General features: G+C 51.6%; 2 protein-coding genes across 2 annotated transcripts; one reads left to right on the top strand and one right to left on the bottom strand.

The window, feature by feature from the left end:
* Positions 1-239: 239 nt before the first annotated feature.
* CCM_05182 (40S ribosomal protein S6) lies at positions 240-1,831 on the top strand (the record flags this gene model as incomplete). The annotated part of the gene is made up of 5 exons (XM_006670327.1): positions 240-245; positions 471-557; positions 757-1,119; positions 1,509-1,676; positions 1,736-1,831. The coding sequence occupies 5 exons, from the start codon at positions 240-242 to the stop codon at positions 1,829-1,831; spliced, it is 720 nt and encodes a 239-aa protein (XP_006670390.1).
* Positions 1,832-2,573: 742 nt separating this feature from the next.
* Positions 2,574-14,623, bottom strand: CCM_05181 (HECT protein; the record flags this gene model as incomplete). The annotated part of the gene is made up of 3 exons (XM_006670326.1): positions 2,574-2,668; positions 2,724-14,511; positions 14,576-14,623. 3 exons carry the CDS (start codon positions 14,621-14,623, stop codon positions 2,574-2,576), a joined length of 11,931 nt encoding a protein of 3,976 aa, XP_006670389.1.
* Positions 14,624-16,515: the final 1,892 nt, after the last annotated feature.

The raw sequence follows: 16,515 nt of genomic DNA, 5'->3' as shown, positions 1-16,515 counted from the left end.
TGACCCATTTTATTTTCGCTACTGGCTAGTCCCCATAGAATCTCTCGCTCTCTGTCTTCTCATTGGCCCTTGATTTCACAGAACCCTAGCGACACACAACATTTTCTAGTTTTTCCACCGCCCAAATTTCCCATGACCGCAAAGCCCGCTGTGTGTGTGCCGTTTCTCCCTATCAACCATACACGACACTTCACTCCAGTCAGGTCAAGACAGAACTTGAACCACCACATACTGGCAAGATGAAGGTAAGTCAACACCCCCAAGGACGGCCATGCGATCACACACGACAACCACGACGACCACGACGACAACTAGTTCGGGCAGACGATGCAATTGTCGAAGATATCAATGGCGCTGCTGTTTTCTAATGCTGGATGCTTGTTGTCGCTCGTTGTCAGAATGCCACTCGAATCCGGCCAGATGTGAAGTACTGGAAGGAGACACCAATGCTGACTCGTTCTTCCCCTTAGCTGAACATTTCTTACCCTGCCAACGGCAGCCAGAAGCTCGTCGAAGTCGAGGATGAGCGCAAGCTCATTGCCTTCATGGAGAAGCGCGTACGTCGACACCCCCGATCACGATTTTTTCCCCTCCCCAGAGCGCGTGCCCAGCTGCCAATGCTCACGATTACCTTCTGACGTACCCCCCACGGGATACCAACGCGGATTCCAATCGTTATCGAGAAGCTGGGCATTGGCTCTGGGAAAACAACCTTGACATACCCTGTCCAACCAAATACTAACAAATCGACTTTAGATGGGTGCTGAGGTTCCCGGCGACTCTCTTGGCGATGAGTTCAAGGGCTACATCTTCCGCATCACCGGCGGCAACGACAAGCAGGGTTTCCCCATGAAGCAGGGTGTCATGGCCCCCAACCGTGTGCGGCTGCTGCTCTCCACCGGCCACTCGTGCTACCGCCCCCGCCGCACCGGCGAGCGCAAGCGCAAGTCGGTCCGCGGCTGCATCACCGGCATGGACCTGTCTGTCCTCGCCCTCGCCGTCGTCAAGCAGGGCGAGGCCGACATCCCCGGCCTCACCGACGTCGTTCACCCCAAGCGCCTCGGTCCCAAGCGCGCCACCAAGATTCGCCGCTTCTTCGGCCTCACCAAGGATGACGATGTATGTTGCTACCGCCGCCTTCCCTTCCATCATACTCGGTCATCGCCTACCCTGCGCCGCACGCCGCTCGAGGGGCACCTGTGGTGCCTTCGAGCGTGCGTGGCCGGGGTAGAGTGTGAGATAAGTCAATCGATGTATTTTGCTCCCCGAGGTCCCTTTTGGGTGGGACGAGCATCTTGTTTCCTTCTTTTTGATTCAACTTGGACACGATACTTTTTAATTTCCCCCCGGGGGTGAAAATAAATGGACAACGGAAGATGAGATGACAAAAAAGGACAAGAAGCTTATCCCATCCAGGGGTCGACCAAAAGGACAACCCGATTGCAAAACGAGTTCCTCCCTAAGTTTGTATCCCCGACATGATCACTAACCGCTCCCAACCTTGATAGGTCCGCAAGTACGTCATTCGCCGCGAGGTCCAGCCCAAGGGTGAGGGCAAATCCGCCTACACCAAGGCCCCCAAGATCCAGAGGCTCGTCACCCCCCAGCGTCTCCAGCACAAGCGCCACCGCGCTGCCCTGAAGCGCCGCCAGGCCGAGAAGGTCAAGGACGAGGCCGTAAGCTTTTTACTCTCGCCCCTCATCAGAAGACATTCTTGACTAATACAAATCTACAGAACGAGTACGCTCAGGTCCTCGCCAAGCGCGTCGCCGAGGCCAAGGCCGACAAGGCCGATGCCCGCAAGCGTCGCGCCTCCTCCATGCGCAAGTAAATGGGCTGCAGTGTTTCACGAGGCGTTGGTTCCAAACCCCTTCTTTGCGTTATCCCTTTTGTAACGAAGACGGTAGAAAAAGGATTACAAGAGGTTTCAGCGAAAGGGAATTACGGTTTCTTGATGAACAATTAGGAAAAATAAAAATGAAAAATATAACTACATTTCATCGATCAGTTGTCTTCTATTGACTTTGGGCGAAATACGATCTTCTTTTCTTCTTCTCTTGTGGAATACTCTGCCACGACTTCACGAATGTACATACCGATTCTCGAAAACTTGCCTCATATCTGCGTCACTTTGATTTATGCTCGTTTCCATCTCATCATGTTTCCATCTCACCATGCCAACTGCACCTTCTGTAACACCGTTTCCCTCAGACATCAGATATCATGGCTGCTCGTCGGTCCCATTACCGTTCTATCACGACTGCATTGAGGCTTTGATGAATTAATCAGGTCCAGTATTCTCTAATTACGACCATTGCTAAGAGGAAAAGAAAACCCTACAAACTCGCTACCTTTCAGGCTCATCTTACCCACTTCGAGACCTCGCTGGCTCTGGGGACCTGCACTTCCCCGTCACTTCGCGGTTGGCGCTCGTAGCATGGTTGAGCCTCTCTTACAACGTTGCACTGCCGCTAATAGGTACTAATGGCTGTAAAACCCCATTCATCTCATAGTAAACCCCGAACTGCTCGCTTAGTACGCAAAGGGACATTTGGCTCTATGGGTTGTTGAATCTAGGCAAAACCAAAGTATTCGTTTCCGGCCGTGATAGCTTTGTAAAGCTGGGCACGTAGTACATCGTAACTGTCGTACTCCGGGAGATCAAGCTCTGCTCAAAGTGGTTAGCATATGATTCATCTGGGCCGGTCTACGCAGCAACTTACGATTGAAGCAAGTGTGAGATGTGGGGAGGCGGTCTTTGTCGCCATAATCGCGGTGGATATTGAAACGGCTGATGCCGTTCATGCCCTCTAGCTCCTTGAAGCCATTGAGTGGAACTTTGCTCGTTCCGGTGACGAATTGGAGCAGCTTGGCCAACTCTTCCTTGTCAAAGGAGCGCACTGCCCTCCAGAACCACTGGACTTGTTGGGACGATGGGGAGTAGTTGTGGTATTCGGTGTTGCTGCGCCAATCATCAGTGTCAATGTCAGGAAGACCAGAGATCAAAAGCTCGAGTTCTTGTTCATTGAAGATGGAGATCAACTCCGCGGGAATGATCTCATGAAACCCCTTTAGAAAGCTCTCCATCTGGTCTTTCACTGACGTCAGCAGACGGTGCTCGACAACGAGGCGAACGTATTCCTGTTTGTTGTCGTCGGTGACGGGAATCTCACGACCATTTGGAACGAGGTCGACAATTCTCGTTACGCCAAATTCATCCTCCTCTTCCGAGAATGTCTCCGTGATGATATCAGAAATGTCGTTCTCGAGCATCCAGCAGAGGGACTTGTAGTAGTCAGGATCAAAAGATTCCATGTCTTTGACGGACACAGACTTGCCAAGAATGCGTTTGTAGACGGCACGGCTGAAGAAACAGTCCAGGAGTCTCCCTTCGTACAAGGCTTTGCCGATGATCCTGCCAATAAACTTGAAATGAATGCTGTCGGTGCTTTCACCGGCGTTGGAGTCTTCATTCAAGTGGAATTTGCTGAGTTTGTTGGGGTGGAATGTTGTTCGGTCAGAAGAAACCGGAATGAACAAGGCGTTGTTCGGGTCGAACATTTGTCTCGCGAGGACCTGGAACCATTCTCTCGTTATGCCGCCGGCATCCACGCCCTCTTCGCCACCAAATCTAATATTCAGTTTGCCATACTTGATCTCGTCTCCGCTCTTGTAATAGAGGTTGGCAAATGAGTCGCGGTACACGGATTCGCGCCGGACGGATAGTTGCAAAGGAGGGTACGATGGCCGGCTCTGGCCGTGCGCGGCCCGAGAATGCACAGTGCGGTTGAAGTAATTGCGCTTGTTGTCAAATTCGAGGACTTTGGGGTTTCTGACTAGCAGGGCAAATGTACCGGACATGAGCTTGGGGCTGTGGCGAACAAGTTCATTGAGGATACGGCGGTGTTCTTCCGTAAAGGAGAAGAACAAGCTGGCGGTTTGCGACTCGACCGCAGGACTGGGGTATGGCTCTTCGCCAGGCTGCTGACTGGGAACTGTATCGTCTTTGGTCGTAGTATTCTTGCAAACAACCATGAGAGACTCAATAAGAGGTAACAAGATTGTTGCAACGCTGAGCATATTCTCCCGTTGGCGGATGGCGCTCAAGCAGCTGCTTAGCTTGTGCCACATACTCAAAAAAGTTTGATGGTGATACAGAGATGTGAGCAAGTCTTGCTTGCCATCGTCAAGGCTGTCGGACGAGGATTGACCCGACTTCTTCTTTGGCTCAAAAAGATGATCCAGAGCGGTAAGTACTCGTAACAGCTTGTTCTGATCGGACGCTCCTGGAGAAAATTTGGCGAGGGCAACTCCTTGGATCTCGGTTCCGGAGTTGGCTGCAAGAATGTGCGGCAAGAGCTCGTTCAGATCTGTCACAATATTTTCGCTCAGAGCACGGGCCTGATGTATAAGCTCTTGCCCGAAAACGGTCTTCGTTCCTGGGATTGCGCAAAGATTCTTGATCGTGGCAATTGTGTTTTGGAATGTCTTGGAGCTGCACTCTCTTGCAACAAAAATCCTCACCACGAGTGTGAGGTTCTCTTCGGGGATAATGGGAGGTTGCAGCTGCCGAGAACGCTTCTGGGGCGTATTGCTTGACTTTTGAGTTTTCTGCGCATTGTCACTTGTTGAGCTTGCATTGCCAGCTGCTGCAGTACCCGGTTGCACGCCACCACTTGCCAGCTCATCGCCCTGCTTTTCCGTCGTCTTGGCAGGGACGGCGTCTAGCGACTCTCTGCGTCGACGCTCAAGATTCTGGAGCGGCAGCGTTACTCGGTTGAGGAGATCAGCAAGATGAGTCATGACCACAGAGCTCTCGGTGATGAGTTCGCGATCAAGGAGCATCAACAAGGCATTGATGGCATATTTGTTGGCCTTGGAGTCCTTGGTCTTGCCCTTGCGGCCAAAGGCTTTACGGAGCGACGCACCAACTGTTTCGTGTTCGGTGAGAAAGAGCCAAGGAATATGAGGGTTCCGAGCGCAAAGGTCCACAAGTAGATCTAGGCATTGCTGTACAATCAGCAGCGGTGAGGTCTCGGAGCTTGTCTGGGCGGTGTTCGAGACGCTCAACGAGGTTGAAGTTCGTTTGAGGTTTTGCGGTGTACGTGGCTCAATGTCCCTCTCCTTGTCCTTCAATCGCTTAGCCTTAATGGATAGCTGGCCGAAACTGCGCTCGACAGCGTTGATATCCGTGCTACCATCTTGCAGAATCTGAAGAAGTGTACTGATGACCTCCAATCTGCTTTGTCGGTTCTCACACACATCAGCGAATACTGCAAACAGATAGTTTCGGAAAGAGCCTTGTTGTGTAATGAACATGAGCCGGAGAAGAGTTGCCACGCCGGCTTTATCAAGCATCTGGACAACCGTACGCCTGGGTGCCTTGCTGTCCGAATCTTTGCTCGCCTCGGCAGTCAGGTTGTTTCCGGCTGGAGGATGGGCGGGGCCACGCTGTCGATTGGCAGTATGGTTAGGGGTTCGGCTTTGAGCAGCCAACTCGGGAGCCAGCTGGTCCATGAGACTTTGTCCTTGCTGGAGCAGAACCTCCTCGCGAAGCTCGGGTGGGAAAGTACGCAATATACCAGCCGTGTCCATGCCGGTTGGGCGCGCCAGGCCAGCGTTACTGGCTTGTCTTCGGTTTCCTTCGCGCCGACGCTGTTCTTGTCGCTCCTGCTGTGCAATCTCCAAGCGAAGTTCCTCGGGTAGAACATCAAGAAACTCTTGGAAAACTTCGGTGGATTCTCCTGCAGGGGCTGTTTGGAGGGCCTGGGAGCGTCGTTCACTGACAGTTTGCGCGATGACTTCCTCACGAAATTCTTCTGGAAGGGCAGCCAAGTAGTCGGGGTCAATGCCTAGCTCGGTGATGTCGACTTGTTCTCCTCTCAGTGTCGTTGTGACTCTTGCGGCCGCCGAGCTGGCTTCGGGTTGGTTCGCCAGTTCTGCGCTATTTGCCGTCTCCACGCCTTCCATAGCAGTGCTTTGCTCGGCCTCTCGCGCTGAGTCTGCGTCAACTGCGGGAGCTGCGTCGAGGGCTGCCCGGCGTTCTCGCTGCTCGGTCTCTTGTCGCTCCTTCTCGGCACGTTCCTCGGCCTCTTTCGCTTCATTTTCTTGCTGCTCCTCCTCAAGCTTTTTGCGGATCTCCTCTGCCCGCTTGCGGTTATCTTCCTCAACGGCCATGACTTTCTTTTGGTGCTCAACGGCTGCCGGGGTCAGGGCAGCACAGATGGCATTGCTGAGCTTGGCCGCCTCGACGGCATGATTCGCTCCGAAAATCATTCTGGCTTCTTCGCTGTACCGGCTGACCGTTGCTTCCGTGGTGAAGGAAACTGCTTGGTGAGGCTCTTGAGTGACCTCACGTCGACTATCATTTCTGCCAGGGCGTGTAGGCACAAGCTCCCCACGATGACCACCGTGACCTGGTCTTATTTGGACGTGGAACGCTTGGCCGTTGTTGTTACGACCCATCATAGGCAAAAATTCCATTAGCTCACCTAGGAAACTCATGGGTCCGTCAATCATGTGACGGCCGCCGCTGGTGAAGATAGTATCTGGCAAGCGAAGGCCGAACGAGTTTGAATTGCCTGGTCTCGAAGAACTCTCGATCTCAGTCTCGTTACGCCGAAGTAAGGGGTTGGACCCATCTTCAGGGTGGCTCTGCTGTCCAGCGGGCCGCTGCATGCGAGAGAAGTAGCTTCTGAAGTCGCCACTATCGCGCTGCGTTCCCACGAACCGGGTGGGAAGGCCGCCTCGGTTTTCCATTCTTGTGAACACTGGTCGACGGTTGTTTTCCAGGAGCAGTAGCCGGTGTCGGTCATCAACCTCTGGGTTGATAGCATCCCATGCACCAGAAGGCAGATGTGGAAGATGATCCTCGGGGGCGTAGAATTCGTCTTCGTCGAAATACTCTTCCTCTTCCATTTCCTCCTCATCCTCTTCATCATCCTCGAGACCGTCTTGATCTTCATCGATATAATGCTCATCGAGGTTGTCCATGATTTCGTGTCCGTATCCGTCATTGTCACCCATGATGGCGCGTGCCATATTATCAAGAAGATCTCTTGGGCCCATGCCATGCATACGAGCCTCTGCCTCGTCTTGCTCCGCCTCATATTCCACGTCTTCAGTCGGCTGCTCTTCATTTTCATCCATGTCGCTGTCACTTTCCCAGGCAGAATCGTCGTCAATAGGGTTTCCATCCTCGTCGACGATCTCCACACGATCCTCCATATCTTCCATGTCAGCCGAGCCAGCCGAATCGCCCTCGTCGTCGCTCTCTTCATCATCTTCATCATCCTCGTCATCGTCGTCATCGTCCATTATGACTTCCACGACTCCAGGTTCTCCATGCAGGCCTTCAATGTCACCCATCTCGCCTAGCTCTTCGTCGTCATCACTAATGTCGTCTTCGCCATCAGACATTTCCTCGTCCCCGTAGTCCATCTCTTCGTCATACTCGTCACCATACATGTCGGCGTCCTCGTCTTCATCTTCGGACTCAGACTCATCATCTTCATCTCGAGGTTCAAGCATCCCCAGAGCGGAGTTACGATACAGATCAGGCGTTTCTTCTCGATCGTCTTCAAGGTCAGACAAAGATGACGACGATTCATCGTACTCTTCTTCGCTTTGCTCAGCACCTGGATCCGACGGCACCAGATTAGAGTGGCTGAGCTCTTTGGCTGTGTCAGTCAGGATCCGAAGTACCCGCAAAATATATTTGATAGCTCGCTTGACGCCTGGGTAGTTCAAACTGAGTTCAGCGATGGAGGTAGTGAGCTTGTCCAAGAAGCCCTTCTCGTACATGAGACGACGAATTTGTGCCTGAGAACGAGACTGGCTCTTCTCGATGCTTCTGGCGCCTGGACGATGCTGGTCTTTGTCTCTGTCGCCAATCATGTGCATCATGAGTTCTGCAAGGGACTGCATACGAGAGTATCTGATTTCCAGTGGTTCGTCGGATAGAGGAGCTCTTTCGTAGGCTCGCAAAAGTGTGTCAAGCACGAATTTGCGTACAAAGAGTAAATCTGGCTCGTCATCGTACGCAAACTTTTCTTGACTATGGTTTGCACGCTTCTCGCTTGTTTTAGAGACCAAAGCAACCAGCACGCGTTGAGTCTGTGCAGAGGTAGCCAGTTTCTTCTTCGCAGCGATGTTATCCGCGGTGCCAGCGAGATTACTCTGACAAAGTAGATCGTATATGAGATAGTTGAGAATGCCAGTTCTTGGTTTGATTGGGGTTCCAGTGGAAACGGGAGGAGCGCTTCGCTTGAAATTGATGAACTCAACTTTGGTTCGTGTGTAGCTTTGGAGAAGCTCGGACAAACAATTTAGCAGGAAGCACCGGTATACAAAGATCGGGTGCTCTTCAGATTTAAACTGTGGCTTGGTCTGCTTTTTATCGCCGCCATCGCCGGTATTCGCCTCTTTTTCGAGTTGTTCTGAGCCAGCGTCGCTCATATCAAGTTCCGGTTGGGCGTCTTTCGATACATGTGCTGACTCCTTGTCGTCAACTTCTCTGTAGTTCACAAGCTCGCAAAGAAGGAAATGAACTACACCATCTGGATTCTCAACAACTGGGCGCTTGTTGTCCGCAATTTTGGGGGCGTCAGCCATCTCCTTGTCAGCTAGCTCAGTAGATGGTTTGACTTCATCTGCAGTATTCAGTGTGCCCGCGACACTGGCCTGGTCATTATTACCTTCAGCTTCAGCAAGCGGTACAGAATCATTGGAGGCACCGATTTCGTCCTTGAGCGTCACTGAATTCAATCTGCCTGCCGTGTCACTTTCGGCAGGGGACCATCGAGAAAATCGAAGCATTTCATTCGAGACTTCCACAAATAGTTCAGGTGCCCGAAGGGCAACGGGGGCAAGATCTCGCAAGTATGTAGAAACGTCTGTAGTTCCACGATTGTTGCGTTGGGTGTGAGGGAGTCCGGCCTTGATCTCTGCGCGGATAATTTGTCGTAAAGTCTCCTCATCTTCAACAATGTGCCTCAATATGGTAATGATATGCGCCGTCACACGAATTTGCTTCAATCTCTCGGAGCCGTGCCCGGCCAACTGCTTGGCCATGAGAAACAGGCGCTGGAGGTTCCTCTTCATTCCCATGTGCTTTGCAAGCAGACGTCGACGGGTAACTATGACCAGGACACGCAGAATGGAAGTTGCCAGAGTTTCCTGCTTTCCAACACGCGGCAGTATGTCTAGCAGCGATTCTAGAATGTCTAAGCGTTGTTGATAACTGATGAGAGAAACGCCAAGCTGAACCACGGCAGGCTGGACAGGCTCGTCAACAGACCTCGGTGCTGACCACTGAGCTGCAACTGGTCGCTCATCGTGTGACAAGAGAGATTCTAGCACGAGCAAGATGTAAGGGATCCAAGGTGGCAGTTCATCAACAGCACTGGAAGATGGAACCTTGAGGAAATCAACATATTCTCCAACCTTGTCTCGCAAGCCGTCCACATTGTTGTCGAAGAAAGCTTGGTCCTGCAGCAGCAAAGCCAGCAGGTGAGCATAAGCAGCAATGCATTTGCCATTTTTCTTTTTCTCCTCTGGGTCAAGGGCCAAAGACGATAGGGCAGAGGTAAGTACAGTGCCAACCTCCTCATGGGTTTCTTGGTCTTGATGCCGCAGAACCATGATTTGAATCAGCTCGGATACTTCAATAGCACAGTCAGGGTGGGTGCGAATAACATCCAATGAGTGGTCAATCAAGTCGGAACGAAGATCAGACCTCAAAGCATCAAGTTCCTCTTTGGTGCCGGAGAATTGAGCTCGAGGAGCGACTTCGCTTGTCGACGTGGGGTCCTCTTCGGTCGTTTGCTCGCTTTCTTCTCGAGAGTGAGCTCCTGCGTCGATGAGACGGTCATCATCCAACCCGTCTGTGAAGGTATCCAAAGACATGCGATCGGGCTCGGAAGCGCTAGTTCCAGTAGAGGGAGCCCGTTGTCGAGACCTCGATGATTCTGGTGTCTGATTCGTGCTGACATCAGCGTCCTCTGCGGGAATGGGGTTTCGGGGACCAGCAAGACCGGATTTGTGCGCGTGGCAGTAGTCTCGAGCATTAGAGACATTACCATTTGCACGAAAAACAGCTTCGTGCACCAGATCTTTGTCAAATCCAGCGTTCAACAGGTCACTAATGATTCCATGAAGAGGACGCCAGTCAAAGCGAACGTCGGAGTAATTGAGAAGCGCAAAAGGAGCCTTGTCCTTGGGTGTCGAGCTTGGTTCATGTTCGGCAGTGCCAATGAGCTTGAGAATGTCTAAGATACGTTTCGCGGTCTCATCTGAAACGTGTTCGACAAATGCTGAGTCCCAAAGTTCGAGCATTGGTGGCAAAATGGCACAGCGAAATTCCACGACAATTTGCTGATAAATGTTGGATACAACCTGGTTTCTGTCCGTGTGACGTTGAAGATTGAAGTGATTGCTGGTATCCGTCAGGTACTTTCCATGGACAAGCAGAGCATATAGTTCAAGAATCTTCTTTAGGCCAAATGCTGCGACCTTGGCCTTGGAGAGTTCGTCGGGGCGACTGGCATTCGAGCCCTGACGAACCGCCTTCGTGAAAATTCTGAGAATGGTATTGAGCACATCTAAGCCTCCTTGTTCCTTGAAAGCAAGCAGCACAGGGACGATAATGTGGACATTTGCTCGTTCAGACTGCCTGCCAGGCTGATGATCAATGAGCATCTCGTGGATCGTATGCATCATTATAATCCAGAAATGAAATTCCTTGGCGCTTGGATTAGGAGTTGAAACAGAAGGCGACAACTGATCAAGCACGGTTGATGCCAACTCCTTTGCGAGCTCCAAGTGTCTGGGTCTAGGGAAAGGATCTCCATGAGTCACCTCGCGTCTGGGAACCAACGCTTTGCCGATGCTTTGAAATAGCGGGAATGACGTAGGAATCATGGGATGCAAAAGCAGCTTAAGATTCTCGTAATTCTGGAATCGAGGGGTTTTTTGTTCCTCTTCGGTGGGCGATTTTGGAGCCTCGACCCCTTCAGCTGGCTTCCAAGAGCCCGTGCTGCTCAGCACATCGGGCAAAGATGTACTTCCGTTGCCAAAAGCCGCATTACTGACAGATGTTTCACCTTCAGTAGTCGGTCCACCACGCTTGAGGGACCAGTGCTGTGGAACAACGGCCAGTTCGCCGGCCTCTTCAGCAAGGACACCTCGAAGCAGTGGGCCCATTGATTTAATGAGTTGCAAGTAGTAATCAAAAGCATTGACTGGATAGAACTGGACCGAGCTCGATCGAGATGTGTTGAAACAGTCAGCGAGTATCTTGATGAAAGTTTGTGCATTCAGTAGAGCTTTGACCATTCTGGTGCCTGATAACAGAGGCTCTGGAAGATCGCGACTCGGCAGTTCCGGGTTTGGCGATAGAAATGGTCCAAAATATGGCGGGAGGGCTTCTGTTTTCAGAGACAGCGGTCGTAGAATATCGATTGAGTTCTGGGTACGTCTCAAGAGAGATGGCAGACTTCGTACTGGAGCATGCTCTACAAGCTGCGCAACCACAACGTTCATTTGCCTAGCCGCGTGCGACTCGCTATAGTTAGCAGGAAGGCTGGGTAGCTCGCAGATGTCGAGAAGCAGCTCCAGGCCGCCTTTTTCGACAAAGTTAGTCTTAATAAACGTGCTTGAAAGGTATGCGGAAAGAAAGTTGGCCAAGGCATGAATGTATGCTGTAACAGTATCTGGCTTCTTGTTCAAGGCAGTCTCGCCTGCATTGTCTCCAGCAATTTTAGCAGTCGCCGAGTCTTGCATAGTGACATCATAGTCTCCGGTCCGCATCGGGGTTGAATGAGTCTCGTTTGCATGTGCAACCCGGCCATGTTGATCGATGGAAACAATTTTCCCCTCGTGGTCAGTGCCGAGCAGGCGAACACCCCATCTGTCTTGCTCTGCCTTGCGAATTCCAAGATAGCGAACTTTCGCAACCATGTCGATGACTGCGTTTGAAATGGCAGTCCTAAGAGGAGGGTGATGACGAGCAAGTTCGTCAAAGCTTTGACCAATAGCCTGGGGCAAATCAGGGTCTTGTTCCATGCACCTGACATGTTCCGGGCTCTCGAAAATTTCCAGATAGCTATCAAAGGCGCGAGATGACACCACCAGTTTCATCCCAGAATTGTTGAGCGAGATGGAATTCAGTACTTGTGGTACCACATTTATCGCCTCGGATGATGCTAGGATGCCTTTAGAGACAACATCCCCATGTTTAGATGTGCGAAGCATTTCTTCGGTCGGCGGGTGTGGCCGCTGATCCTTCTCAATCATGGCCGTTACGTCAGATCCTTCCGAAGCATCGTTTGAGCCTTGCTCTGTTTCTCTTACTTCGTCTTGTTGCGATGCTTCGGTAATACTTCGCCCAGTGATTGCTTCGAGGTACGTCTTGATCATGCCAGATTCTGAAATTGCGGCGTAACTGGTAGGGTCATTGTTGATGAAGTCGCTCAGTATGAGAACCGAATTCGTCCAGATAATAGATCCAAAGGACGTCTTATCCCTAATCATGTCGCGTAAGCTAGCAAGAAGATCAGATTTCTCAGCCAAGTTTCGCAGCAGCCGTTCTGTGTTGCCACCATAGTTGTACGAGTTGGACATGACGCGGTGAATAAATTTCAAGAGCCACTTCAAAGTCTGCTGCTGATAGTATGGCACCTCATAATCGACGGCGCTCGATTGATGATCTCGCGTGATACCCTTGGAGGCTGCTACCAGCCGTTTTGCCTCAGCCACAGTATCAACAACCAGTTTTGAGATCGCATCAAGGCCGTCAGCAGTGAAGAAGGCAGTAAACGCAGGAGGAAATGCCCAAATGAGGCCGTCCAGGAACGCAAGAACCATCGAGTGGTGGCGCTCAGCTACAGGTGAGCGAATGTTCAAGATGTGAACAAGAATCTCCATGAGACCGGCAGATGCCATCTCGCTACCAACTCGAGTGGCCATAGACAGGTTCAGCGTAAGGGAGAAGAGGTTGTTGCGCCAGTTATCAGTCTCAGTTACTTGATCGCCATCATCTTCAGTATTGGTGTGCTCCATACCAGCCACAGCTTTGCGAATAACATAAAGAAGAACACCGTGATTCACATTGGCATTGAGCGCTGATAGAACATCTTGAGAGCGGCATGGGAAGCTAGACATGGCTTCCATGAGCGCAAGGGAGATTGTCTGAAGCCACAACGGTGCCTCCGCGTTACCATCCGACGACGGGTGAATGAGTTCAGCAAGTTGATAAACGAGCTGGTAGCGACGAGTCTCGTCCATATCTTGTCTGAGAACCTTGTCCATAAAGTTTGACTCGGTATGAATGTAAGCCAAGTTGGTAATGGCGAGCAATCGAGCTCCAAGTATTTCTTGGCGAGACTTTTGAGACCCGGTGAGAGCTTTCGCAACTCTGAATCGATGAAATGCTTCGTACTGGGAGGCATCGGTCATGTCCTTTGGGAGCTTATCCAGCAGTTGAGACATGGAGGATGAGACAACTATCGACTGTGGCAGATCAAAGGTCTTCTGAGAGGATCCGTCCGCCTCATCCGCGATGCCAGGCGTACGTGGGAGTAAGGGGGATGATTCCTCAACGTGGGGGTTGCGAGCCTTGGGGGTAGGCTGAACACCAGCGACTGTCGAGCTGCGACGCAGAGGTGTCGGTGTGGAAGGCTGGGACGACCGACCCGCTTCGGTCGGCGCATCATGAGGCAATTTGGCATCTTTGGGATAATATCGTACTTTCACATCGCCCCAGTCTGCCCAGCGCTGATCGTCAGACGTGACTAGAGCGACCAAATCCGTGGCATGCGATTTTGGAGCACTTTTAGACTGCCCCAAGGACTTATCCTTGGATCGTGGAGTCGGTGTCACCGCCGGGTTCGGGTCGGCGAGGTTCAATATGGTCATCTTGGAAAAGGCCTGTGCGATTTGCTGCACGCGATCGAGGTCAATGTTGTAGTGGTTAGCGAGGAGTGCGGCACTAATATGCCGAGAAGAATTGCCGATTCGCTTTACTGAAGCCTGATATCTCTGTGCAAGCTCGGAGCCAACCTCGAGAGCAGATATCAGGAGTGATAGGGTCTTGCTGTTGAGGAGATCACTGAGATGAGCGCTACTCGCATAGATGCTCCTGTTCCCGCAGTGCTCGAGCAGCAAACGGGAAAATTTCAAGACAGCTTCGACAAGTTCCCGATCACCCTCCTCGCTATAGCCTAGCCTTTGTAGTTCTTGGTCATCCCACTGCTTCTCACCAGCAAATGATCCCTGCTCACTGAGGTTGCGAAGAATGTAGGCGTCGAAGTCGTCGGTTTGGGGTCCAAGATTCAGCCTGTAGGTGGCGCAAAACGCCTCTAGAATAGCATCGAAGCGATTCAGCAGAGGAATCCAATGATATAGGTCTCCGCGTCCGAACGGCCATCGCGTCGGGTATGTGGCAAGGTGTTGGGGCAATAGCGGAAGGGAGATGGTGGAGGCGGCCTCGACGTAGCTCTTGAGCCAGAGAGACTACAGAGAGAAAGAGTTAGTGCGTCGATATTGATGGGGTGGTCAAGCAAAAGGGTGTGCTTACCAGTGTATCGCGATGCTTGGATTGCATCTCCTTTGTAATTTTGCCCATGGTGAAAACGGAAGCGGCAAGGCCGCATGAACAAATACAGCCGTCCCCTCCACTCTCTTAATCAGACTATCGTGGCGACAACTTCGGCCCTACACGGTGTGTCCTTGGCTGGACAAGCCCTGGACGTTTGGTGTATTGTTGCTAGATGGTCTTGCTCGTGCGTGGCAGCGTGGTTGGTGACGGAGGTGGGAACGTGGTGATGGAGGAGCTCGCTTCAATTCTGGACCGGTTTTCGGAGTCTTGGGAGCGCGGCGGCTTCGGCAAAAGGCAACTTGAGCGGGATAGATGGAGTATTCGGATAATGGGGTTCAACAAGGACTTCTTCTAAGCCTTGAACACCGAGTGGGCGCAACTTTGGAGGCGGGTGCAGGTCGCCGTCAAAGAGCTTTTCCCAAGATTGGTTGTGACGTAGGCGATACTAGGTAGAAATTTTGGTGAGTGGAACTACCGATGTGCAGTCGTAGAAAATGACCAGCTCGCTCATGTGCAAAAACACAAGTCAGAACATGGATGGCGATGTTGAAGGCGTGTTTGTGGTGATGAGGAGAAGAGATCCGGCATCAAAAAAGTTCAGGCAAGGCGTGGTCCAGGTGCCATGAGGTGGGCCTTTGCGTAATGGGCGTGTCGAAAGAAACAAGTGGACAACAGTTGGAGGAGGTGCGTTGGGGAGGAAGGTGGACAGGTACCGCTGAGGTGTGGCTTAGGTGTAAAGGTACATGTGATGGTGGGGAGAAATATGTAGGTAGTCCTAAGGTCCCAAGGTACCTACTTACTAACTTGGCTGTAAGTACGAATTAGCCTTGGGTAGGAAGGCAGCGGCGTGTTAACTTGGCAGGGGAATCAGCAGACAGAAGCCAGGCTCATTGCACTGAGGAGGAAGCGCTAAATAAGTAGCCGTAGCCGTAGCCGTAGCCCAAGAGCGACTATTTCGGTGAAGCAGCGCGGCCAGCCCCACGTGTCAATCGTCAATCTACGGATCGTACCTACCCTATACCTCAGCTGGACTTTACATCAACTCGAGCTTCAGGACTCGAGGTGGTTGCAATATGTTTGGCAGGGATTTTGGTGGGCTTGGGGCTCTACAGGGTTGCCAACCGAACGCGGCCGTTGGGTTTCTCTGCCTTTGGAATGCCAGATCTTGACAGGTACCATGTTAGTTTGTTTGCCCATCCAGCTTGGTTTACCAGAAGCCTGTGTATCTACACAAGAGGTCAGGAAGGTATCTGCGTCAATCATACACCATTCAAAGCTGTGGAAGGCGTCAATGGAGTCTGTAAAGTAGGCCGAATACACAACAGTTGCGACGAAGGCGCGCCTGGTCACACAATGCTTGAGTAGGGGATAAATCCTCGTTAAATAATTAATGGAATGCTGTGGCTTAAGGGCGTGGGCATGCCTACTAGACGCTTGCAGGAATACCAGTCGACTATCGATACCGAGAATATGACGTAAAACTGTATTAGCAAATACGACATTTATTGACGCCGACACAAGGATGTGAACCCGCTGTCGACGTTATGCAAGAATGTGGAAAGGTTTTACAAGGTGGGAAAACTATCCTCGTACTCGGCGTATCACTGGCACGAGAAAGAGTGGTTTCGGGTGTGATGAGAAAGGGAGAACAAACAACACAAGGCAAGTCGTCGAAAGAGTAGAAATAAGCGTCTCTTGGCTGCCGCTCGGCGGGACTGACAGCACACTACCTAGGTAGGTACCTAGCCCAGGCACCTAGGTACATAGTTAGGTACTAAGGTAGGAGGTAGGTAGGTACTAACCTAGGTACCTACCTAGAACCAGGACAAGAATAGCAGAGCCAATTTCTTCGACAGCGCAATAGTAGAGATAATGAGTAGCTTTACAGTGGCATAGATAATATTGTATGGGTAAAGTAT

This window comes from Cordyceps militaris, assembly GCF_000225605.1.
Source record: "Cordyceps militaris CM01 unplaced genomic scaffold CCM_S00004, whole genome shotgun sequence".
Taxonomy (NCBI): domain Eukaryota; kingdom Fungi; phylum Ascomycota; class Sordariomycetes; order Hypocreales; family Cordycipitaceae; genus Cordyceps; species Cordyceps militaris.
This window is presented reverse-complemented; position numbering and strand designations above follow the sequence as displayed.